Here is a 26,928-nt window from a genome sequence, read left to right as displayed (position 1 = left end):
AATTAGGCTCCACTTTGTTTGTTTTTAACAGTCTCCTTCTGCAGACTCTTCCCTCCCTCCAGCCCTGACTGCTGGAGGCACCAAACCCCATAAATCACTGCCCCCTTCCCCTGTGGCAGGCTCTGACCCTGTGGCATCTGCCACACACTCCTCAGCAGCCTGCCAGTTCCTGACAGAGGCACAGCTCTACCAAACTACTGCCCTTAAGAGGAGTGGTTTACATCAGGGATGGAAAGCTGGTGACTCTCCATACATTGTTGGATGACAACTCCTCAGCCATCCTCCTTGACCATTGAGTGGAAGGACTGTAGCTCAATGGTCCAGCTACTATGTTGCATGCAGAAGACCCCAGGTTCAGACCTCAGGTTCAGGCCCCAGCATCTCCAGGTTGGCATGAGAGAGAGTGCTCTCTGAAATCCTGGAAAGCTTCTGCCAGTCAGTGTAGGCAGCCCTGAGCCTGATGGATCAGTGTTCTGACTCAGTAGAAGGAGGCTTCCTGTGTTCCATGCTGCCCAAGGCTAATGGTAGTTGAAGTTTAACAACACTTGGAGGAGCCTCCCCGCCACCCCAGTTTGCAGGGCTGTGTAGCTGGGATCCTAATTAGGCTCTTAATTTCCTGCTGTTACCATTATGCTCTCTCACACACTTCCCTCTGCTTTTTGCCAGCTGAACAGCCAGAAGCAAACTCTAGGTGAGCAGCTGGCCCAGAGCCACCGAGAGATGGAGATGCAAGCAGACTCCTTGCTCCGTACGCTACAGGAGAAGGAAGACATGGCTAAGGAAAAGGCACAGGTGGTTGTGGAGCTCACTGCGCTGGAGAGGCACAGGAAGTTGTTAACAGAGGAGGCAGATGCTCTCAGGTAATGCCCACTGGCTATGAAGCAACTGGTGGTCTCCTGAAGACTGGCTTGCAAATTAACTTAAGGGAGGGGTGGCATGAGGCAAAGTCATGCAACCTAAACCGGGTAAGCCTTGCTCCACCCCTGTTTTAAAGCATAAGCCTGTGGATATGCTTCACTTGTACACCATACCATAGTTCATAATATGCTCAGTGTCTTGGTTTCAGCCTTCCTCTTTGTTTCAGTCAAATATATATTTTTTCCTTTTCCCTTCTGGCCTGTCCAGGCAGCAACTGCCTATGCCCCTCAGTTCAGTGCTTCTGCGCTAAATGAGAAGCACAGGAAGCTAGCTAAGTATAAACCTGCAGGCAGGTGCCCTTTTATTTGTTGCACATTTCCTGGTCTCTGGACTTCCTGTGGGGTGAGCAGGGCTGGCAGAGTACCTGTGGTGGATGGGGCTCCTTGGTGCCCACAAGCTTTCTGGGGTAGTGGATAAATAGATGCCTGTAGGATCCAGGCATTGGCAGCTTAATTGACTGGCCTTGATTATTTCCTGATGTGCTTTAGAGTGGAGAAGGAGTCCCTGGAAACCAGCCTTTTTGAGGCACAAGAACTGGCAGCACACCTGGAAGCTCGCAAGGAACAACTGGAAGGAGAGAACCAAGGCATCAAGATTGCCAGAAAGGCACTTCAAGGTATAGTACACACATTATTCAGTCTGATTCAATACTCCATGGAATCTTCCCTTTAAATTCTTAAGGTGTGCACAAACCATACATTGAAAGCACATGGCTTCCCCCAAAGAATTCTGGGAACTAGTTTGTTAGGAGGGTTGGGAAGCATAGCTCTGTGAAAGGTAAACTACAGTTCCCAGGAGTCTTTGATGGAAGACATGTGCTTTAAACGTATGATATGTATACACCCATTGTTAAGTGGTTGGGATACCACTGAAAGTGTCCAATAATTATTATTATTTTTAAAAAACAACAACACACCTGTTATCTGACTATACCTGACTATACCTAATAACTGGTTATTGGTGACACACATTCAAATTACCATTTAACATAATTTTGCATCAAGATCAGCCAATGAACAGGTTTCCAGACTTATTTGCTTTATCCTATCTTTTTGTGATGGCTTACAACTTGGTTAAAACCACATATATAAAGCCAGATGCAATAAAACATAACAGTGCAACAATACAATTTATAAAAATGGTATTTTATATTAAAAAAGCAGTGTGGGTGCAAGAGACATTTAAAGCCACTTTCAAATTACAGTAATGAAGCTGAAAGAACTGCTTGCTGAATTGTGCCCTCTGTTGAAGAAACAATTTGTTGTCACAGCCTATACTGAAGAGTTGCCCAAAGATCTGTCCTGGATGGTGTGTGTTTTTTCTTTCATAGTGGAGTTGGGGAAAGCCCAGCATGAGCTTGAGCTTCGAGAAACCACACTGAGGCGAGAAATAGAGATGTTGAAGCTCCAGATAACTGAGGAACAACAAGGGTTACAACAGGTCATAAAGAACCAGAAGCTGGGTTTTGAGGAGGACCTCGAGCGCCTCAGAAAAGAGAAGGTCAGTGCTGAAGACTCCTAACCCTTATGCAGCCAAATTCTTCAGTCCACTGTCATAGAATCATAGAGTTGGAAGAGACCACAAGGGCCATCCAGTCCAACCCCCTGCCAAGCAGTCAGTGATGGTTGAAATGAGTGAAATCACTAACCAAATCCAGTTCTAGTGTTCAATTGTAAGTTACTTTCATAGTCGTTAGAGCAATAAGCGGGTTCTGGGTGACTCCAGACTGTTGTTGTTATTTTGTGGGAGGGACTTGAGTGCATACTGGATATTTAGGTATGTACAATTCAAGCAGATTAAAGTGCTCTGTCAACCTGTCTGATGATTGCTGTTTGCCCACTTCAGTCTAGTTATCTACCGTAGCAGCTCCCAACATGCCAATAATAATAATAATAATAATAATAATAATAATGTGGTGGTGGTGAAGCTAGCAACCATTGGTGCTGAGAGAGACTGTATAACTGTTCTTTCTTCTCTATACTGTAGTTGTTGTGGTATCAAGACTACTTGAGATGATAGGAGCTGATTTCCAAGCACATCACAAGTTGTATATGTATATTGAATGAGTTGTGAAGAACACTCATGTGGTATAAATTGTGAATGCTTCCTTCATAATACACGTTAATAAGGAGTAGCTATTTTCCTAGTAAGGGACCCAGGTGGCGCTGTGGGTTAAACCACAGAGTCTAGAGCTTGCTGATCAGAAGGTCGGCAGTTCGAATCCCTGCGATGGGGTGAGCTCCCGTTGCTCGGTCCCACCTCCTGCCCACCTAGCAGTTCGAAAGCACATCAAAGTGCAAGTATATAAATAGGGACTGCTCCGGCGGGAAGGTAAACGGTGTTTCTGTACGCTGCTCTGGTTTGCCAGAAGCAGCTTTGTCATGCTGGTCACATGACCCGGAAGCTGTCTGCGGACAAACGCCGGCTCCCTCGGTCTATAGAGCAAGATGAGCGCCGCAACCCCAGAGTCGGACACGACTGGACCTGATGGTCAGGGGCCCCTTTACCTTTACCTTTTACCTATTTTCCTAGTAATAACAGTGTTGAGCAGTGGTGTAGTATAATGGCTGGTACTTGAATAGGAAAACATGGTTTCAAATCTCCTCAGCCATGACAATGCGCTAGTCATTGTATCTCAGCCTAAACTACCTGAAAGGGTTCTTGTGAGAATATAAAGGGAAGGGAAACTGTATGTTCACTGCCCCAAGGTCCTTGAAGTAATGATGAAATAAAAGTGCATATTACTGAATATGTTAATAATAATAATACTTAATATTTATAAGGGAGGTGCAGGTGGCGCTGTGCTTTAAACCACTGAGCCTCTTGGACTTGCCGATCGGAAGGTCGGCGGTTTGAATCCGCACAATGGGGTGAGCTCCCATTGTTCTTTCCCAGCTTCTGCCAACCTAGCAGTTTGAAAGCACACTAGTGCAAGTAGATAAATAGGTACCGCTGTGGCGGGATGGTAAACGTCATTTCTGTGCACTCTGGCACTTGTCATGGTGTCCCATTGTGCCAGAAGCGGTTTAGTCATGCTGGCCACATGACACGGAAAACTGTCTGTAGACAAACACTGGCTCTCTCGGCCTGAAAGTGAGATGAGCGCTGCACTCTATTGTTGCCTTTGACTGGAATTAACCATCTAGGGGTCCTGTAAATAGGCAGCTGTGATTTCTACATAGGAATGGCCTTTATACCTGTCAAATATACATTTGTATTAAATGATTCAAACTGGATTTTAATTACAAGATGTACCACATTTGGGTGGTTTCCTTTTCACCGGAGTCCTCTTAGTCTCTGTCATGGTTTCTTTGAACTGCCTTGAATATGTTTGAGACTGAAAATCTGAGGCAGGAACTGGAGATAGGGATTTGGTTGCAAGGAACTTGCTTGTGTTCAACACCAATAGGAGCATTGCTAGGTACTTAAAAGACTCAGGGCAAAAGGCTACAGACACAACTCTGCATAACATGTGAATATGCTAATATATATGTACAGATGCAAATGTAGAATTTAAATGCCACAGTAGGAAAGCCAACAAATTTCCAATCAAAATAAGCCCAGATAAATTATTCCATTATTTTGCACCCTAGCCCCAATCACTCCAAATCAGTTCCTCTTTATTTCTCCCAATTAATTTCCCAGCACGTCCTGCTCCAAATTAATTCAATTCCCCCTCTTCTCTAGATAATTTATTCCCACAAAATTAATTAATATCCTGCTCAGTTAACCAAGATCACTCCTGTTCAATTTCTTCCAAATTCACTATCTACCAGAAACACTCAGTGCACTTAGAAAAAAGTTGGGGGGGGGCCTTTGCCCCGTGATCCCATTCTTGCACCATCCTCAGATACTACTTTACCTGATAACTTCCTGCTCTGCTGACACCAGGAGGCCCTGCATCTGGCATTGATTGAGCAGAAAGACGAGGCTATGCATCATCTTCAGCAAGAGAGGGAAGAAATGGCATCCAAGCATGAAGCTGAAAAAAGGGAGTTCATGGAGGAGATCCTCTCTTTGCAGCAGAACCGGGATGAAAGCCTCCTCCTGCTAGAGAATGAAAAACAGAAGGTGAGGAGAGAGTAACATTAGTCGGAAGGAAGCTACGGTACCTGGTTTCAAGCCATGGTTTGGCTTAGCGTGAGGTATGAACCAGGCCACTGGCTGTGTAACACTACTGCCACAGCTGTAACCATTGCGCCCAGACAGCATGGATAATGGTTAGGGTTGGTTGGAGTTGGGACCAGGCGCCTAAAGGATCACATATGTTTCCCTCTTGAGCCCATGTATTTTATTTCTTGCTATGAGCCATCCTTAAGACTCGTGTTATAGGGTGCCCCACAAATGCTAATAATAAATAATAATAATGTAATTTCCAGGGCATTATAAATATTGGTTACATATGTGAGGGTTTCCTTTCTACCTCCAGGCTTTGTCCAAGAAGGAAGCAGAGAAGAATATCCTTTTAGAAAAGCTCAGTGAGTCACAACGCGAACTCACAGTTGCCAGGTCAGAGTTTGACCGGGTGAAGCTGGAAGCTCTGAACCGCCAGGAGCAAGACAAGGTGAACTCTGGGCTTTGTGATTTTTTTCCCCCCATGGCAGGGAATGCAAATATTGAAATGCCTAGCAAGATAGTGGTAGGGTATTGCCATCACCTGAAGGTCCTAACTCAGCCTATGATCAACTGACAATTAAGAGAAGGAATGAAACATACCTGCGGGGAAATAAAAATAAAAATAACTTATATAAACAGAAAAGGGGAAGTGGAACTTTATGGGGTCATAAGCAACACTTTGTGCTTTAACATGTAGCACTGCAAGGAACCCAGAAATAGATTACCACGTTGCTTTTCCCTCAGTTGCAGCATAGCTGCCAAGTTTTCCCTTTTCTCGCGAGGAAGCCTATTCAGCATAAGGGAAAATCCCTGTAAAAAATGGATAACTTGGCAGCTATGAGTTGCAGCTCTGCTGTTATTAGGGATGTTGGAGAATGTTGATGAAAACAGATGCAGGATTAAAATTACTGATGTTTGCTCATTTATTCCATGCCTGGAACAGAAATCAACCCTACAAATATGATCAGTATTCACTGTTGTTGCTTTCAATCTACAAATGATATGTAATTAATTACGTCAAACCTTCCCCACCCCATTCTCATTCTGTTTAATTTGCATTGGTGTGTGGTACGCTAACATGATTACAATGTAATTTACATCATTGGCATAATTATTTTTTGTAAATTATGTAAGTTACATTATTTTGCCACAGTGGACAGTGAGACAAGTAACATAGTTTTTGGCTGAAGGCAAACTGTAGTGGAGTGGAAAAAGTGCTACATGTGATGGATTCAGAGTGGAACAGAAGACGAGGCCTTATTACATCCTTAATTATCATTTTCCTCCAAGGTCTCAATTCTGAAACACCTGTTAGCTTATGCAAGGCATGGCACTTAGATTCGCAGACATTGCATAGAATGGCATATATTGTCATTACCGTTACCAGTTTCTCAGGCACAGTGAGACCCCTCTGTTTATCCTTTGGTTTGCTAAAGGAATGTTCTATCCCATTTCCGCAGTGGTTAAACGCTTTATTGTACAGTGGAACCTTGGTTCTCGAATGGCTTAGTTGGCGAACAAATCAGCTCCTGAACGCCAAAAACCTGGAAGTAATTGTTCCGGTTTTCAAACGTTTTTCAGAAGCCAAACTTCCAATGCGGCTGTTGGCTATTGTTTCCGAGGCCACGCCTTGGTTTTCGAACATTTCAGGAGTCAAACGGACTTCTGAAACGGATTAAGTTCAAGAACCAAGGTTCCACTGAATATAGTCCTTCTGTGGTCAGAGGGTCCACCATTTATTACCATTTATGTCTAGGGTAGGCACCATCAGTGAGGATGAGCAGAGGAAACCACACACACACACACACACACACACACACACCAATCCAACTGTGGGGTTACTAGGAATGAAGACTCCCACTATGTATCTCCGAGTAAAGAGCTGCGGATGTTCTGTGCAATGCTGAGAAGCCAGGTTGGCCTGTTCTGCTCTGCTGGCCACTACCGGTAGTGTCTACTTTCTTTGTCCAAATCTCATGAGAAGCCTTTTAGGGGAAGTGGATCTACCTCCATATCAGGCTAGAACAGGACAGCAGGATTGCTCTGTGGGTGTTAATGAGGGGCAGAATAGCTTCTTGGGCACACTGTAGAATAAGGGGGAGGCTAAGCCTTGAGAAGGGGCCACTTAGACCAGGAAAACAGCATGAGCAAAAAGATATTTTTTCCACCCCCTTCCTAATCCCATTCAGAGGCATCCACAGCTGTCTTTAACATTAGGGCTTTTTAAATGTGGGAAATCTGATCATAGATATCCCACCATCTCATCTAGTTGTGCCCTCATTTTCCTTCCTTCCTCTTTTTTTTTAAAGAAATCTACCAGAGGTCATAGTTTTGAAGCTGTGATGCTATCTACCCCAGTTGTTTCTGAGAAATTTGCAAAATTAAACAGCTGGTGCAGACTACCCCTCTTGTTGAGGGACATAGGAGCCTTGGAGCATCAGATTACGGCTGCATCTAACTCAGTATATTGTCTGCGATGGCCAACTGCAGCTCTTCAGGGCTTCAGACAAGAGCCTTTCCTAGTCCTGCCTGGAGATGCTGAGGTTTGAACCTGGAGCGTTCTGCATGAATGGCATGTGCTCTTTGCCCGAGCTGCAGCCCTTTCTTTCACGTACTGAAACTCTGTACGTGAGTTTTTCTGGAAGGAGGGGGGGGGCGACCACTGGAGTTGCTGTATAGAGCACAGGGACACTGCTTGCCCACGATTTGCTTGACTCTGGCTTGTGCTGTCTCTCTCCACAATTTGTTTCCATAAAGCACCACGAGATTTCCCCCTCCCCCTTTTCTTTTCTTTTTTAATAGCTCAATGTGGGATTGTTTGGTTCTGCCTTTAAATAAAAAACACATTGGCAATATTAGCCGGGGCCCTATCGTATCTCTGGAGAGATCAGTTCACAAGCTCACAAGGCACAGCCTCCTAAGACCGAGCAAACAAATAGCACAACAAGGGTGAGAAACCCCCACCAGAACAAATTTGAAAAGCATTTCAGCTGGAAAGATTGACTGGGAACCAAAGGGAAGCCAGCTTTAAAACAAATAATTTCCCCGAAGGACTGTAAACAATAGCCCCACCCCAAACTCGTAGAGCAGCACAGAATGACAGGAATGGATGTGACCTGCCCTATCGCTGGGATTTATTGGCAATCTCTACCGTTCTGGTCCACCATCTCTAACCCGCCCTCGCGTCTGCTCACTCAATGGAACAGCTCTGAGCTGCACCGATCACTGTGATCCCTCTAAGACAGTGAGATTATGACTGATACAGTAAGCTGTTTTCTGGAGGGTCGTGCATGACAGGGAGATTCTTCCAAGCTGGGACAGAGTAGGGCGAGGCAGTGAATCCAAGCCAGACCCTCCTCCCTAGGGGCAGGGGATGTTGCAATTCATAGCTGGAAGCTGCATGGCTGTGGTCCATGCATGGTCCAATCTCTCTCCTCCTTGGAGAAGCTTGTGTGTGGCTTGCAACGCAGTGAGCAAGTTCCTGGCACCAGAAGAAAAGATCTTGCCCAAGAGCTTCTCATTTCCTGGAGCTCCCCCTCCCTGAATCCCCTTCGGAGTTCCCTTCGGCCTAGATGGCAAAACAGAGCCTTGCAAACTCAGCAAGGGAAGCAGGAATATCCTTGTTCCACTCTGGGAACGGCAGTCCCTGCCAGTGGCTCCCCCCCCCCCTCACAAGACAAGAGTGTAGGAATTTTGTCTTATTATTTCTACTTTTGCCAATTCTGTAGTAATCCTCTACTTCCCTGTCGCCTGAATCCCATTTTAAAAAAGAAGAGTGGACCATCACATTTTGGTGGGCCCAAAAGGTAGGCAGGTTTAGGAAGGAAGGAAGGAAGGAAGGAAGGAAGGAAGGAAGGAAGGAAGGAAGGAAGGAAGGAAGGAAGGAAGGAAGGAAGGAAGGAAGGAAGGAAGAACTCCCCTGTTGTAGATGGATATTATGTTCATTTGGGACTGTATGCTCCTCACCTAGTCTGAATAATAATAGTAAAATAAAATAAAAATAAAGGAGACAAACCAATCTTGGTCATTCAGTTCCATCTGGAGTTCAGAAGTCTGTGTTGGGCTACTGAACTCACCCACTCTGTTTGTTTAACAGCTGTGTCAGTGAAGTACAGAAATCTAACCTTTTGATGTATTGATGCTCCTATGTGCCTCATGCCTTGTAATTACATCAGAAGCATTCTTATGAGCATCATCCTCAAGGACTTCTAGACTGATGTCCTTTTGTCTCTTTCCAGTTCCACTTGTCCCATGATATACTATGCCTTTTATGATCCAGCAAAGACTCTTGTGGCTCCATGGAGACTAGCCCATTTATTGGGGCTTATGCAAGGACAATAAACAATAAAATAAACATGGTAGTCTTTAAGGTACCCCAAGGCACTCTGCTGTGTTTCCTGTAACAACTTACATGGCTTCCTAGCTAGAATTTGTCCTCTCCAATTAGTTACTAGAAGAAGGTAGGAGCAGTGTGATGCAGCAGCTAAAAAAGCCAATGCAATTCTGGGCTGCATCAATAGGAGTATAGCATCTAGATCTAGGGAAGTAATAGTACCACTGTATTCTGCTCTGGTCAGACCTCACCTGGAGTACTGTGTCCAGTTCTGGGCACCACAGTTCAAGAAGGATACTGACAAGCTGGAACGTGTCCAGAGGAGGGCGACCAAAATGGTCAAGGGCCTGGAAACGATGCCTTATGAGGAGCGGCTTAGGGAGCTTGGTATGTTTAGCCTGGAGAAGAGAAGGTTAAGGGGTGATATGATAGCCATGTTCAAATATATAAAAGGATGTCATATAGAGGAGGGAGAAAGGTTGTTTTCTGCTGCTCCAGAGAAGCGGACACGGAGCAATGGATTCAAACTTCAAGAAAGAAGATTCCACCTAAACATTAGGAAGAACTTCCTGACAGTAAGAGCTGTTCAGCAGTGGAATTTGCTACCAAGGAGTGTGGTGGAGTCTCCTCCTTTGGAGGTCTTTAAGCAGAGGCTTGACAGGCATATGTCAAGAATGCTTTGATGGTGTTTCCTGCTTGGCAGGGGGTTGGACTGGATGGCCCTTGCGGTCTCTTCCAACTCTATGATTCTATGATTCTAGGTCCCAAGTCTAGAAACAGTTCGATTCATCGCCTACCAGTACCATATATGCAGTATCAGAATCAGGACGAGCAGTGGCATTTCCTTATGCCTTCTCACAACAAATATTGTGGTAGAGTTGGCAAGCTGCACCCATTTCATAAATCAGATAAGTGCGCTTGAGAAAGTGTGGCTTGCCTAAAAATGTCAGGTAAGGACATGGTGCACACCTGGAATTTGAACCCCCAAATACCCATGGCCTATATGAAGGGGTTTGTTTTTGGTTCAACTATTATGGAGTTTTTATGTTAGGCAGATTGGCTTGCTTTGGAAATGGCTTAACTGAAGGGTCCAGAGTAGAGTCTTACCTTTGTAACCTACCTCCTGCAGCCAGGATTGGGCCAAAGTTTTGTAGTACTGCTGCTTTGGTAGCACTAGAGGGCACTCAGCATCCATAAGTCAATCCCCTACCTATTCAGAAGAACCCAATATGGGAATAGATATACAGTAAAAATATGAAAAATGTATTATAAGTGTAAGCCCACTGCACTGTGATCCAGGAAACCATTGTGACAATTCATGTGATCAAGGAAGCAGAGAGCATGGACAATATTTAACCAGGGGTATAGACAGGCCGAAGGTCCAGATTGGTCAGGGTTTTTTCTTTAATCTGCAGAGCAAGAGCAATATATATATTTATTTTGCTAGGTATGTTTGAATAATGAAAAACATTTTGCAGGAAATTGGGGTGAGAGTAAGGACTTTGTAAAGTCTAGTAAACATTTAGAGTGAGAAGGAAAACTGCGGCTCGTGCATTAAGCAATGTTAATATATTTGAACAATAGTTGTAATAGAAGATTCCTATTCATTGAATGAACAGAACAAGTCATTAGATGCAAGGCCAGCATCAGTCACTGGGCATTTTAGCTGTTGCTACCACTCCACAGGAAGGTCTATAGCTCTGTGTTGCAGCACACACTTTGCATGGAGAAGAACCCAGATTCAGTTCCAGAGAACTGTAGCCAGAAACATCTTAGAAACCTGCTACAACTCAGAGTATGAAATACTGGGCTACAGTGGCAGAGATGAAGCCAGAGGTGTCCCTGGGATCCCTCATGCCCCTGGCAAGCAGCTGTTTCGGTGCCCCCCCCCCCGGAAGAAAATAACTTTCTTGCTTGCCTTTGTGCCATGATGCGAGAAGGATGGAAAGCTTCTGTGTTTGATCTTGCTGTGACAGCAGCGGCGCATCGCCACACATATTTACATCATACATTCCATAGTCTGATAGGTGATTTTTGTGGGGGGAGGCAGGCCTGCGCCCCTGGCATGGGCCAGTTTCACCAACCCCTAGGTACACCTCTGGACAAAGCACAGCTGCTTATTCCACAGCACTAATCTCCTGGGGTGCTATTTGTCAATCCGCTGCATGTCAAATAAATAAGCTATTCTCAGGCAGGGGTGGGACAGGAGAATCCACCAAATCAGTTAAGCAGAAGAAGCAATCGTTGGCATCAGCCTGCATAGCTAAGGGTTAAACTGCCTGTTTTACCATTTGAAAAAAATGGTAAAGGCCTTTGACCAATCATAATGCTACAGAATAGTGAGTGAATGTTAAACAAAGCAGAAGGGGGTGAGAAAAAGCTGTCTTGATATTGAAGCCATAATGTCTTTATTGGTCAAAAGACTCTCTCTCTCTCTCTCTCTCTCTCTCTCTTCTCTTTCTTTCTCTCTCTCTCTCTCTTTCCTCTGTTCTCTCTTCTCTCTTCTCTCTCTCTCTCTCTCTCTCTCTCTCTCTCTCTCTCTCTCTTCTCTCTCTCTCTTTCTCTCTCTCATCTTAGAATACCTGCACTTCAGAATTAATCACTATGCTACTGCACTGAAAAATAATTTCTGACCTGGGATAATCCAGCTTCCTTTGTTTCTGCACATAACACACTTCCTTTTGGGGGGAGATTCGTTCACACTTTCTCTTAGCTGGTTTGTGGCAGCAACACATTGTCAACTAAGTTCCAAATTGTCCGGTATCAGTCCCACTTTGAACAGCTATAGCATTGCCTTTAACCCAAAAGGGTTCCGTGTATGTTGCAGGTGCCACCTCTGCCTCCACCCAAGGAATCTGAAACAAGGCTGCTTTTAGCTGAAATGGGAGTCAGGCCTTACTGTTCATATACATCCATTGTGGCTCACATTAGGGTGCATAGGGTGATATTCAATGAAGGACTTGTCCAGGCTTCTTTTTGTGCTGTGTTCCTAGGCACAGATCCACACTGCACCTAGAAAGTGCAAGACAAAAGGTGTGTGACTGAGCCCTTAGCTTTACTCAGAGTAAACCTATTGAAATAAATGGACCTAACATAGTCATGTTCAATATTTCAGTGGGTCTACCCTGAGTAAAACTTAGTTGAATACCATCCATAATCCATCCCTCGTCACCCCATTTATCATCCTAGAAATACTTTCTTACCGGATATTTGAGAGTAGCTATATTGAATCTTCCTTTGAACACATCTCTTGGGCAAAGTCATTGTTTACACAAGCCATGCCTTAAGTTAATTTCTGCTGCTCATTATGTCATGACGTGCTGTATCTTTTTGAACTTCCACCTTCATAGGCTGCTGAACGATACAGCTCAGTTCCAAAGATTCCCAGAAAAAGCATGACTGGTTTCAACCCAGGGAGGAGCCATAGCTCATTGATAATGCAGATGCTTTGAATGCAGAAGGTTTTAGGTTCAGTCCCTGACATATTCAGTTAAAAGGGATCAGGTTGCAAGTGGTGGTAAAGTTCCCTGCTGGAGACCCCAGAGCCACTGACACTTGGAGTAGATACTAGGCCAGAATGAACAAATGGGAAGCTGCCTTATAGGTCACTACGTTCTCTCTCTCTCTCTCTCTCTCTCTCTCTCTCTCTCTCTCTCTCTCTCTCTCTCTCTCTCTCGTTTCCACTAAAACTGATCTGAGATTGTACACCATTTCCTTAAAGCTCAGCTTATTTCTTACCGTAAGTTTGCAACAGCAAAAGAAGATTGGTCTCCTGCTGCTGACCATTTCCTAACTTCCATGAAATGGTTTGGCTGTGCTTTCCTGTATCTTCTCTCTCTTTCATGCCAAGGAGGTCATTTCCCATAAAGGAGACAAATGTTCCAATGAACAGTCTTTTACTAGCTGACTAATTTGCAGGTCACAATTCTGTTGGTTTTGTGTATGGCACTGGGAAGGAAGAAATACACAAACCATGAGTTATAGCAGGCAGGGTGTTTTTGCATTTCCCTGTTATTGACCCCCTGATTACTCCAGTCCACTCACTACACCTTAAATTCATGAAGTGAGTTTTGCCTATTGAAGTCTTGAATATTTCTCCTATATTTTTAATTTTGTTATTTCAAAATAATTTATTCATTATTATTTCAATGGATATAGTTTTACAGATACAGAGCTGGGGTTGTAGACCCTTGGTTGTTCTGCCAAAGAGAGATAAGGGCTTATTCACAAATCCTTCTGCTGGAGCTGAATGCTGCTTGTTTTCAGTTTGGCATCAAAACATACTCCTGTCCTGCCATAGTTCTGTTGAGACCCAGAGCAATTGCTAGTATCCATAATTTTGTCCAGGGAGTTTCTTGTTTTAAGACAGGGTGGCCTGTACGATTTAATAGGTCACTTTCCATCTTGGCATGTTATAAGTCTATAAAACTTGTAGAATCATTGACTGTCACAGGCAGGGGAAGAAAAACCTTAAAAGAATATTAAACTCATGGAGGACACCTTACAGTGTCTTGCAACTTTATATGGGTGAATACATTGGCAAGTGTTTTTGGCTTAGAGTGAGAAACAAGATCAACTCTGTTCTTGTTGCTTAGGGAAGGACCAGTTGTCCCTACTAGTGATGGGTGCTGAACTAAAGCTGCTTTTTAAAAATGTCTTTGTAAAGATAGTTGCATGGGCTGGTAAACTTTACAAACAGTGTTGTTGTCAGCCCAAAAGCTCTGGTACAATATCTGTCTTGCTATTTCTAGATATAGAATCATAGAACCAAAGAATTGTAGAGTTGGAAGGGACCCCAACGGTCATCCAGTCCATCTTCCTGCAATGCAGGAATCTCAGCTGAAGCATCCTGACTTTTTTTTTACATTTGGCCAACTTTCTCTTTGCTTAATTTGAATGCTTTGTTTTGTGTCATCAACTGGATGTCCTATTCACTTACATTGGGATTGGGATTACATTTCCTCCTGTGCAGAAAAACTGCCCTGCAGAGCTTAAAAGGGCCTCAGCCCCGTGAGAGAGAACAGGCTTTGCAAGCAGAAGATCCCAGGTTCAATACCTGCCATCTTCATGTAGGGCTGGAAAAGACTGTTGCCTAAAACCCTCAAGAACTGCTTTTCAGTCAGTGTACGCAATACTAAACTAGGTAGATCAGTGGTTTGACTCTGCATAAGGCAGCTTCCTATGTTCCTAAAGGAGTTTCCACTGGGGTTTTTAAACAGTCCTGGAGGGAGGCACACGTACTTCAGATACGAAAAGCAAGTGCCTTGTTGCCCTGTAAAGGAATCTCACTTGTTCCCGGACTAGCAAGTTTCAGATAACCTGCAGTGCTACCCTAGAATTGAGCTTTGTGAGGAAACAGTTGTGGGAGCCAGTCCTTTGACTGCTGGTGTCTCCATATTCTGGAACTTTACAGAACACATAGAACAAAGTGGCATATACCATCCTTCATTCTGTGATTTCTTCATTACAGAACACAGTTGCCAGCATCACCAGTGAGCTACGGACCTTCCAGGCACAGTTTGAGGACGCAATGGCTGCCCACCAGAAGGAGGCAAAGCGCTTAAATGAACACATAAAGGAACTGGCAAGAGAGAAGGAGCTTGTTGGGAGGGAGGTATGTTCGGGTTCCTGGCTGGGTCTTCTTTCCGTGGAAGGATTCTCTGTCCCTGTTCAGTATGGTCCAATAAGTGCTCTGTGTATCTCTTTGTCAACAGATAGGTGTTTGCCCCAGTTCAAGCCATCTGTGAATAAGTTGGTTGCAATGGAAGCTTTTCCCCTCTCCACTGAAAGAGCAGGCAGTAGCTTTGAAATCTTCTGCTCCTATGGAAATCAGAAGTGCTAAATCATGGCAGACTAAACACTTGAGCAGGACTTCAGTGTTGAAGGCAGTAACTGAAGCAAACCTGCCTGTAGGGTACAAACTCATAGTGCTTCCATCCCTAGAAAGACAAGTTTTGTTAGCTTTGGAAACCTGCAAAACCTATTTGACCAGTAAAATAAAAAAAAATTCCTTCAGTAGCACCTTAAAGACCAACTAAGTTTTTATTTTGGTATGAGCTTTCGTGTGCATGCACACTTCTTCAGATACACTGAAACAGAAGAGCCCTTATGTATATACAGAGGGTGGTGGGGGTGGGTGGGAATGGGTGATGGGCTGATAGGAGTGGTAAACCTGTTGATGGCTGTTAACGACTGCTGATGACTGCAATAGGTCCTGCGGGGGAAAAGCAAGGGCTGAGGCACTAAAGAAAGCTTGATCATGCATAATGAGATAAGAATCCTATGTCTTTGTTCATCCCAGGTGGCTCCATGGTTTTAAGCTTGGTAATGAGTTCCAATTCAGAAACTTCTCTTTCCAGTCTGTTCCTGAAATTTTTCTGTAATAAAACAGCTGCTTTGAGATCTTGTATAGAATGTCCTGGGAGATTGAAGTGTTCTCCTACTGGTTTCTCTGTCTTGTGGTTTCTGATGTCAGATTTATGTCCATTTATCCTTTGGCGTAGGGTTTGGCCTGTTTGTCCAATATAGAGAGCTGAAGGGCACTGTTGGCATTTGATGGCATACACAATGTTAGAAGATGAGCAATTAAATAGTCCTGAGATGGTATGTTGGATGTTGTTGGGGCCAGTGATGGTGTTGTCCGGGTGTGTGTGGCAGCAAAGTTGGCATCTGGGTTTATTGCAGGCTCTGGTACCAGTGTCCATGTTAAGTCTGGTGGTTGTATTATTGTGGGTGAGGAGTTGTTTAAGATTGGGTGGCTGTCTGTAGGCAATGATAGGCTATTTGACCAGTGAAGACCATGAGACAGAACGAAGGAGAAGCTTCGGTGCTTGTACTCTGTCACTTTCCATTCTCTATTTAGCAATCCTCCTTTTGTAACATAGAATTGGATTGGATAGGTGTGAATTAGGAAGAACAGGCAGTGACCCCAGCCACTCAGGGCCCTTTTCACCCTTTCTAATAATGGTGTGCTGTGGGTTAAATTGCAAGCAGGGATCCCTGCCCACCCCGTTGCACCCCCTTTTTCCTAACACGCATCTCCGGGTGGTGACTCTTGGGGGTGGAACAATATCTGCAGCTCTGGAAAACATCCCCAGGTGGAAACCCTCACCCACTGCCAGATGCTTTCCGAGCTCTTGTTCTCTACAAACACAGTACATCAGAACAAGAGAATGACCCCCAGCCCGAAAAGACTGGGGTGGGGTGAAGGGGGGGGAATAGAAAATTAAAGGACATAAAAGAGGAAGAGAGAGTAATTTAACATGACAGGCTGTTTATTTTGGCAAAAAAATGGCCTCCTTTCAACAGATTTCAAAGTCCAGCCCCAGGAGGGACCACACAAGCAAGCAGAAGAGGGTTGTTTCAGAGGGCAGGGAGGGCAGAAGGAATGGGGATGGGGCGAAAGGGGGTGCATATGTTCCTAGATGGATGTAGGATGGGCAGAGAAAGAGTAACACAGCCTGGGAAGGGAGACAGCAGCAGATGAGAGAAAGAGAGGTGGGGGGAGTGGGAGAGGACAGTTGTGGGACTAATATAACAAGCTGAGGGCAAAGAAACACAGAGTGAAATCCTCACAGGCGCCAGCATTGCCCTACTTATCACCATGGGAACCATAACATTTTCACAGCCTTTTAACTTGAGGAAGTCAGGCTCGTTGAGCAGCCATGCCTTCCCTTAAGTGCAAGCCACACTCACATAGACTCTCACGTCAATGTACATACACACAAGCCCACGACTATACGAGGCACATCTGCCACATTCGTGCTCTCTCATGAGTACATGCATCTTCAAGTGTACATGTGTGTGTGTGTGTGTGCGCGCACACACACACACACACACACACACACACACACACACAAAATGTAGTGTTGCACCCCACCCCAGTCTTTGAGCTATGTGAGATTCCAGGGCTTACCCAGGCTTCATGTTCCTTTCTGGAAATGAGGCACAGTGGAGACGGCAGTGTCTTTATGATATATGGTTTATTCACACATATATAGAACCTGGAGGGCTTCACAGCTTTAACACCCCAAAAGTGTCTTGCTTCTCCCATCGTCGCAGCCCTGGCTTTTAACAGATATCAAGCACTGCACTCTGGCGCTCTCTCTCGAGCTTGCTGCTTTTTCCTCTAGGTCACATCACTGCAAATGCTCAACTGTGGCTTTTGTCCACACAGAGTCCATTTCCTTTGTTTCTCTTAGTTGCCCATCACCCAGGCATGCGCGCACACACACACTAATTAGCTAACTAACACACAGTGTTCTTCAGTGGTGTCAACTTGAATAAAATATTGGGGGCCCCAATTAGGCCTTATCCCGCATAACTGATCACATGATGCTGTGCGCACACACCATTTGAATGGCAATGCCCATCACCTTTGGGGGGCAGCCCCCTCAGATATTTTATTGGGCGGGCTGAAGGGACCTCGGCCCCTTGGAGTTGGCTCCTATGGTGTTCTTACTGTGTGGAAATAGTTGCATGAATTCACATGCATGTGCATATAAATATATTCACATACATGTGCATATAAATATATTCCCACATCATTCTGTGAACTCAAATGCACAATCACTCCTGCCTCCTCCCCACCCACCACCCACCCAGCCTGTCTCTCACACGCATGCACATTTTCTCTCCCACCATGAAATACCCTGTTCCATGTGTCCAGGGCTCAGCTGGAGACTTGGCTGCCCAGGCATGATTTCAAAAGAGACTGTTTATAAAAAAAGTTCTAGTCAAGATATAATTATAATAATCACATTAAGAGCTTTGCTGCAGTGTTCCTGTAAATGAGGAAAGCTCTGCCCTTACACAGAGAGTGAGCGAGCCAGGAAGGAGTGTGTGTGTGTGTGTGCATGTGTGTTTGAGGTGGGGGTGGGGGGTGGTTCATGTGCAATGTTTTCTTTTCAGTCTCACCCCCTGCTAGCCCCCCTTCCTTTATCCTGGGGAATAAAAACAGTTTATTTTATGATGGATCGCCCCTCTCTTTGGTCACTGACCTTTCTTCGTGGATTTCTGCTGAGCTCAGCAGAAAACCGCTGACTGCGTTTGTGGATCCCATATGTAGGTGGGGGTTGGGAGAGAAAGGGGCTCACCCTAATCCTTCTCAAAAACAGAACAACAATAACAGAGAGCTGGTCGGAATGAGACAGGCCAACAGGGAGGATCTGGACAATGTTAAGAGCTTTCCAGAGTAAAAGCATTAGGAAAGAAAGTTGGGAAGGAAAGAAAGGGGGTTCATATCGAAATTGTCCGTCCTCGATTCCAGTAATATAAAGGACCAAGGGAGCAAGAGCAGTTGTGTGTAGCCTCAGCTTTTCCAGAGAGGCAGAATTAAAGCACAGAGAACCCTGTTTTCTCCTGCATCTGAGACACCCTGTGCTGCTATCCCAGGAAATAGCTTATCATACCTAGTTATAGGTAGGTAGCCGTGTTGGTCTGACATAGTCAAAACAAAATGAAAAATTCCTTCCAACAGCACCTTAGAGACCAACTAAGTTTGTCATTGGTATGAGCTTTCGTGTGCATGCACACTTCTTCAGATACACTTATCATACCTAGTAATTCACTGTGCAGCCTCTGGAACACATTGCATTGTATTAGAACACAGGCTTGCTTGTACCTGTGTGGCTGAAGAACTGATGAGCGATTCTTTGGGTCTGGGCAAGTTCTGGCCCTCTCTAAAAGTTCCTCTGCACTGCATTTGCCCTCATTAAGAATTGATGAAGTTAGCTCTACTTTTTAAGATGCTGTTACTTCTCCTAGCCTCCTGCTGCTGAGGATTTTTTTCCTGTTCTGCCTCCACACCACACTGTGGACCAAGTGGAATGCGCAAAGGCATCAGAAAAGAGCAGTGTTCCAAGGACAAGATCAGCTTGGTACAAATGGCCAAGCACAAATGTAATTCAGATTTCCATCTCTTTCTCTTTTTTTAATGCATTTTTCCAGTTGTTAGCAGAAATATTAATCCTTCTCAAATGAGTACAGCTTGGCCTGCAAAACACCATTTTTAGTGCCTGTACAGGTTCCCACATATTTTCAGTAAGGATGCAGCATGCTTAAATGCATCACTCCTAATGCAAACAAGCGTCCTCAGGACAGGTAGCTTTTCTCACTGTATCTGCGGAGTGCATGGAATGGAACAGCCTTGAGATCACCTAAGGCCACGAGTTGTTGCTGTCGTTTATCTTTAGCAACTGAGCTCTTCCAGTTGTAGCTTGCTTCCCCCTCCCTTCCTTGCATTCCAAACATAATCTTCCTCCTCTGCTCCTACTCAATTTGGCACTCAAATCCAAGAGCATGCTGATAGCTTCAATTACCCATTCCCACCATCTGATAAATGACTACTATCTCACACATGAATCACAACACCTCTCACTCGTGCTCCTGTTTAGTCACACAAGTTGGCATCCACAATCCGAAACATTCCCATATCCTCCATTCACACATGCTTGCATGCTTTCCTTTGCTGAAGTGAGAAATTCCGCTTTGAAGCCACATGGCTCCAAGAGGAAAAGAGTTATGATAGGCCCAAAGTTACACAAGTTATTTATTCTTCTCCCCACTTCCTCTAGTGGCAAGAAGTTCCACGGGTAGCATTTACCCATGAACAGCAGTTCCCCAGGGGATTGCTTCCCTTAGGAAGAAGAGGTCACTTGGGAATTATGGCTTCCTTATAACATTTTGCCCCATTGGTACCCCAAAACACCACAAGTTAAACACCACAAGAGAGTTTTAGCCAACAATTTCCCCAACCTGGAGCCCTTCTGCTGATGTTGAACAATGTATTGACCATGGTAAAAAATGGTATAGGTAAAGGACCCCTCACAGTTAAGTCCAGTCGCGAACAACTCTGGGGTTGCGGCGTTCATCTTGCTTTACTGGCCGAGGGAGCCGACATTTGTCCACAGACAGTTTTTCTGGGTCATGTGGCCAGCATGACTAAGCTGCTTCTGGCGAAACCAGAGCAGGGCATGGAAACGCCGTTTACCTTCCCGCCGGAGTGATACTTATTTATCTACTTGCACTTTGACATGCTTTCAAACTGCTAGGTTGGCAGGAGCTGGGACCGAGCAACGGGAGCTCACCCCGTCACGGGGATTCGAACAGCCGACCGTCTGATCGGCAAGCCCTAGGCTCAGTGGTTTAGACCACAGCGCCACCTGCATTCCTTATTGGTACCATGGTACATATGACCATGGTAGCTGGTGCCTAAGGGAGATGGAATCCAAAACATCTGGAGGGCAGCAGATTGGAAAAGGCTGATTTTAACTTTTCAGAGTTAGAGCTCTCTGTGTCTGTTTCACACTTAGGGTGCCTCCATACTGTCACCGTTTTGTGGGAGGAATTCAATCACATACTTCAGATATGCACCATTAAAGTGGATTAAAGGGTTCTGTTACCCTAGCACAACGTTTGCCCTTGTAGAAAAGAATTTGGCTTTTTGCCATTAGGAAATGGATGGGGAAATGGATGGTAAAGTGTAGGGTGAACGAACAACATATAAACACCCCACAAGCAAATCAGGATAAATGCAGGATGAATGCTTATGTTCGTATAACTGTCCCGTAAACAAATCAGAGGGAAAGCTCAGAAAAAGACTGGATGTAATCTAAGCTCCTTGTAAGTTTTGTGCAAGCAAGTCAGGCTGAATGTTTAATAAATTAGTCCTCTGGAGGAACTCTGACACTGCAGCCAAAATAAAAATAAAAAATCCTTCCAGTAGCACCTTAGAGACCAACTAAGTTTGTCGTAGGTATGAGCTTTCGTGTGCATGCACACTTCTTCAGATACACTGAAACAGAAGTCACCAGACCCTTATGTATAGTCAGAGGGTGGGAGGGTGGGGTTTGAACACTGTAAACCCAGAAGTAAATGCTTCGGTTTTTGAACACGCCTCGGAAGTCAAACATGCCACATGGCTTCCGCTGAGTGCAAGATCCTGACGCCTAGCTGTCGGCTGTTGTTTTCAGTTTTCAAACGTTTCAGAACCTGAGCAGGATTGCGTTCAAAAATCAAGGTACCACTGTACTTTCCAAATGCCTATGTTTCAGATAAATGCTCATTTTGCTTAGGCATCAGCATCACCCTCCAAGGGACAGTACAAGCATCATTTCAACCATGCATCCCTATTTGCTGCAATCCTAAGTGCACTTATGAGCGAGTAAGTCCCAGTCAAGTCAATGGGCTTTTTTCTGAGTAAGCCTTAGGATCGTGCTGCAGGTTTCAGGTTCCTGGCTCAGCCGGGCATGCTTTTTTCTTCAAGGCAGAACAGCTAAAAGCACAGCTGCGGCTGGCAGAGGATACCCACGCAGAAATTCGCAAGGAGCTGGTTGAGCTTCACCACAGGCTGCAGGAGACTGAAGAGGCTCGTGACCACCAACAAAAGGAGCTGCTAGAAATTCGGAGGGCTGTGGCAGACGAGAGCAGAGAAAAAGAAGCACTGCAGAAATCCAACAGTGAGCTCAGAACAGCTGTCAAGAGAGCAGAGAACGAGAGGCTCAGGTAGGTAGCCTTGGTACTGTACTGGGCAGACATGTTGCTGGCATAGTGGCAACTGGCTCACAGCACTTTTAGAGGTTACCAGTAATGAGAGATTATGAACCTATGCATCTGCTGCAGCTTGCAGAGATCCGAAGAGGAGAAGGAGCAGAAGATTGCTGTGCTGGAGGAAGCAAAAGCAGCTGTTGATGGAGAGGTGGGGGAGGTCCGAGCAAATCTACGGGAAGTGGAGAAGTCTCGCATGGAAGCGCGAAGGGAGCTGCAGGAGCTGCGCAGGCAGGTATAACTGTGTCTTAGAACTCTCTCTCCCCACACCCTTCTCATCACAACCCTAAGGATATAATAGTTGCAACAAGAGATCTTTGACATCGCCCAATATTGGATTCTTTATTCAAAGCCACTTGTAGCTGCTACAGACACTGTCAAAACTCAAGGTTGTAGGTACAGTATCTACCGTAAGCAGCGGACAAGAGAAGCATCATCATCACCACCCCAAATGTCTTTCTGGCTTGTTTAATTTGCACCTGAAAATTCCTATTAAAGATCCTTGAGACCTCGATCCTCCGTCATAATTCCTACCCATAAGGCCTCTCTTTTTTAATATTCCCACCTGTGTCTCCCTCCCGCTAGGACTGTCGGTGCTACTCCCGCCCCCTTTGGGGTTCCTTACATCCAGTTGAGGCTGGTCCATTAGAGTGAGTGAGACACTAACCCACCAGCCTTGGTCTGCCCTCAGTTAGCACCACCCCCACCCCCACCTGCCTGCTTGTTCTCTACAGAGGAATTGCTCTGCTTGTCATTGGCTATGGCTTCACCTCCTGTTGGGGTCCCTCCAGACTGGTGTTTTGTTGTGGGTGTATTCTGCAATGGTGTTCTTGACATCATAATAGTGCATCAGTGGTAGGTTTATTCTGCTTTAGGTTGTTCTGCAATACTTCTGCAATGCTACCACATTGTTGCTGTCCAGAGGGGGCAGTCCAGAGTGGGACAAAAATAAACCAGAACATTTGTGGTACAAAACGTTGCAGGATCTAAACAGGAAGTTGCGGGATATGCATTGATTTGGAAAGGAAGCAGTGTGGCCACCCCAAAATGTGAAAGTGGAGTAACGTGTGACACCCCCCGCCCCCCGGTAATGTCACAAGCACAAATAATAATGATTGTGCAATAAAAATGATGTCTGGAAGGGGGGCCCTTGGCCTCTTTGTCTTCTGTCCTACTAGCCCTATATAGTCAATCATTTCACTCTAACAGCAATTGCCAAATATGACAGTAGGGAACCCCCACCCCACCCCCACAGAAGCTTTTCATGTGAGCTGGGCTTCTGAGCATAGAGCCCATACAATAGATAATACCCAGAGTTCTGGCATACCTTTTGCAGGTGAAGGCCTTGGAGAGTGAGAACAGCAAAAAAGCCCAAGAAATCAGTGAACTGCAGCATCGGTTGCTCGAGGCAGAACAGCAGGAGCAGCAGAACAGCAAAGAGGCCCTGGAACTGAAGCAGAAGATAGCCGGGTTGGAGATCAGCCGTGAATCTGCTCACAAGGAGGTAACGTTGTGGTGGGTGGTGGAGGACAAGATGCAGGAGATGGAAGAAGTAGTGAAAAATAAGCTGGGAGAGTTGAGGAAGGCAGCTTACTCCTCTTCCATCTCCTGCGTCTTATCCTCCAAGAGGTGGTAGTGGAGATAAGTTGCATGGAGGGTTGCATACAGAGGGGAGAAGACAGGGTATCTGTGTGGACCGGGTTTCCTGCAGTCTCATCCACTTTAGCTCTGAGTGTGCAGCAGGATAGTGGTAGCTAGCTGGATATAAATCACTTTTATACACGTAGGTGAAGAACCGTGAGTGCAAGCTACATTTACAGCTGTGCTTGGCTTCCCTGTGTCCTGAGAAGGTGGTGGTGTGGGCGGTGGTAGTGCCCGTACATTGCCATGGCCTGCCGACTTTGTTCTCTTTCAGGTGCTGAGCTTGCGGAAGAAGCTGTCTGCCATGGAGGCAGAAAGCCGGCTTCAGGAGCAAGACCTTGCGCAGAGCCTTGCCGAGAGCCGTGCCAAGGAGAAGAAGCTGAAGGACGATCTTCATCACCTGGAGATGAAGCTGCAGGAAGCCAGCATGGCAGGCGAGAGCCTCCAGATGCGCCTCAGCACCTGTGAGGGGCGTTCGCAAGGCTTGGGAATAGAACTAGCCAAAGCGGAGGCAGCCAAGAGGGAGGTTGAGCTGAAGCTCGTGGCACTGCATTCGGCTCTGCGCCGCACGCTGGGGCTTGGCAGCCGGAGTCCATCGCCACAAAGATCCTGCTCTCCAGTCAAAGGTCAGAAGGCTCCTAACCAGGATATCCTTCATATGCTGTGCATTAAATTTCAGCTAAGCAATAACTGCAGTAGACATCAACCTCTAATTTGGGTAATGAAATATGCTCATAGCTAAGGAAATTAATCTATTGGGGCTGGACAACCTTCTGTTGAACGCCACATTCCCTTGAGGGAATCTGTTGGAGGCCACACATCATTGTGGTCAAAAGTTGATAGGGCCACCAAACATTTCTCTGTTTCTTTTTCTTTCTCTGCTTTCCACCACCTTTTTCCCTTTACAGTCTCTTCCTTCCTTCCTTCCTTCCTTCCTTCCTTCCTTCCTTCCTTCCTTCCTTCCTTCCTTCCTTCCTTCCTTCCTCTCTCTCCATATATATTTATGCTACCCACTGCGTACCACCTACTGGAATAGATTGAAGGCTGCAGGTTACCCACCCCTGATTTATACCAATGCACCTGGTACAGCTATGAGGGGTAGGAAATGTGGTTGTTTTCTTAAATTAAGGTACGCATAAAACTACTTTTTAACCCAGGGAAACCTTCTCAAAAGTCGGGGGTCGTCTTATACGCCGGGTCATCTTATTTATATGGAGAGTATATCCCAAACTCTATATTTTAACTGGGAAAGTTGGGGGTCGTCTTATACGCCCAGTCGTCTTATGCGCCGGAAAATACGGTAGTTTGCCACCACTTAAGCAGTGGTCTTGGTGAGCAACCAGGGAGCATGGTCATGATTTGTGTGCAGAAGCACTTGCTTCCCAGATTCAATTCCTGGCTTCTCCAGTTCAAAAGATTCCAAGTAACAGGGCTGAGGAAGACTGAGCTAGGTGGACCGTTGGTCTCCCTCTTTATAAGCAAGCTGCCTGCATGTGTTCACTGCTGTGCTGAGGATTCCGTTTTCAGTTTGTAAGACTGCTATTGAAAGCCAAGTCCTGCCTCTGGCAGTGGTTGCTCATGGCCTGACTGCTACTCCCCGAAGGACATTTTTCATCAAAGCATCGTGCATCTGATGGTTGTATATCTAACAGGTCTCTCAGTCCTGGGAAGAGGTCATAGTTCAGTCGGAGAGCACCTGACATAGTTCAGTCATTGGCACATCCAATTTAAAAGGATCAGGATTCAGACAATGGGAAAGATCTCCTCCTGAGACCCTGGGGAGTTGTTGATAGTCAGAGTAAGACGGTGCTGGGCTAGGTGTATAGAAAACCTAAGCTTTGTATAAGGTGCTTCCTATATTTAAAGACCCCTTTAAAGCATTTTGCTGAGTTGTGCAGAATTTCCTTCCCTTTACCCATCTTGAAATCCTGATCAGAGCCTCCCTCTTTGGCTTCTGAGACTTTAAGAGTTTATGTTTCCACAGGAACCAGTGGCCGGCAGACACCTGCCTCCCGCACTGGGTCTCCTGAGAGGAGCCGCTCACGTTCCCCATTTCACCAACCTTCTCCTCTCAGAGGTGACCAAGTCACAAGTGAAATTGACCCGGATGTAGTTCGAGATGCTTTGAGGGACTTCCTTCAGGAGCTGCGGGACACTCAGAGAGAGAGGGTAAGTAATGTCATCTCTTTCATTTACTGTTTTTCTCGTTCGTGTGTATGTATGTATGTATGTATGTATGTATGTATGTATGTATGTATCCCATGAAGCTCTGGAAAGCATGAGGTTAGGGTAATGAGGTTGAGACCAGATGAGAGGAACCGTATGCCCACCAGCTCTTGACTTCCAGAATCCCTCCATCTGTAAGAATTTGTGCGCACACAATCATAGTGTCAGGAGTGCAATATATGACACATTACTCACATTATTGAAAGACATGCGTACTGTTTGTGGGGCTGCACATAATTAGACCTGTCTTAAGGACTCACTATGCTATAGGTAGAGGAGCCTTCTGCAGTCTCCTCTAGGCAACCTTTTTGGGGCCACATGCCAATGGTGGGCAGGGCTAGAGGCAAAAGTGAGCAGGGAAATGGATGCAAATTTTACCTTAGTACAGTAGGCTAGTGTTATGCACACTCACACTCCCATCTCTATCCTTTATCCAGACAAGCAAGAGGCACTATTAGACAAAAAACAGGCGTGGGTGGCGCTGTGGTCTAAACCACTGAGCCTCTTGGGCTCGCCGATCAGAAGGTTGACGGTTCATGAAGTTCCCGTTGCTCTGTCCCACCTCCTGTCAACCTAGCAGTTTTGAAAGGACATCAGTGAAAGTAGATAAATAGGTACCGCTGCAGCGGGAAGGTAAACGGCGTTTCCTCCGTGCGCCAGTAGCAGTTTAGTCATGGTGGCCACATGGCCCGGAAAGCTGTCTGTGGATAAACACTGCCTCCCTCGGCCTGAAAGCGAGATGAGCGCCACAACCCCATCGTCGCCTTTGACTGGACTTAGACGACCAGGGGTCCTTTACCTTTACTCTCTTTTTTTGCTATTAGACAAAATGCTAGAACATTTTCCAGACAGGCAGGGCCAGTGAGGGTTGTGGCTCGGGGAGTGTTTTGAATCCTGATGGAGAGGCCTCCACTGCAGCTGTGAACTCATTTACTAGCTTTGGACAAATCACCATCTCAGCCTCAGTTCTCCAAATATATAATGGGTACAGATTAGCAATGTAAAGATTACAAAGTGGCTTAGAAAATTTTAAACAAGCACGACCAATAAATATAACTGAAATGATCAATGTGAGATCACACTGCTCCAAGCCTCTCCCTGTGGCTTGATCCTCTGCCTACTTGCATTTTGCCGTAAAAGTCTCAGGC

The 26,928-nt window shown here is 45.5% G+C and overlaps 1 protein-coding gene across 4 annotated transcripts in view; it reads left to right on the top strand.

Moving 5' to 3' along the window:
• Positions 1-26,928, top strand: part of CROCC2 (ciliary rootlet coiled-coil, rootletin family member 2) — an 87,283-nt gene that overhangs the window by 39,592 nt on the left and 20,763 nt on the right. For all 4 annotated transcript variants that reach the window (XM_088670792.1, XM_060274572.2, XM_035133879.3 and 1 more), the window contains 11 exons: positions 667-860; positions 1,407-1,534; positions 2,249-2,418; positions 4,810-4,989; positions 5,348-5,482; positions 14,838-14,981; positions 21,633-21,871; positions 21,989-22,148; positions 23,250-23,417; positions 23,829-24,180; positions 25,539-25,723. In XM_088670792.1, coding sequence (XP_088526918.1) covers positions 667-860; positions 1,407-1,534; positions 2,249-2,418; positions 4,810-4,989; positions 5,348-5,482; positions 14,838-14,981; positions 21,633-21,871; positions 21,989-22,148; positions 23,250-23,417; positions 23,829-24,180; positions 25,539-25,723 — 2,055 coding nt within the window. The remainder of the gene's footprint in view (positions 1-666; positions 861-1,406; positions 1,535-2,248; positions 2,419-4,809; positions 4,990-5,347; positions 5,483-14,837; positions 14,982-21,632; positions 21,872-21,988; positions 22,149-23,249; positions 23,418-23,828; positions 24,181-25,538; positions 25,724-26,928) is intronic.

This window comes from Zootoca vivipara, chromosome 5 (genome assembly GCF_965207765.1).
Source record: "Zootoca vivipara chromosome 5, rZooViv2.hap1.1, whole genome shotgun sequence".
In the NCBI taxonomy this organism is placed as follows: Eukaryota; Metazoa; Chordata; class Lepidosauria; order Squamata; family Lacertidae; genus Zootoca; species Zootoca vivipara.
This window is presented reverse-complemented; position numbering and strand designations above follow the sequence as displayed.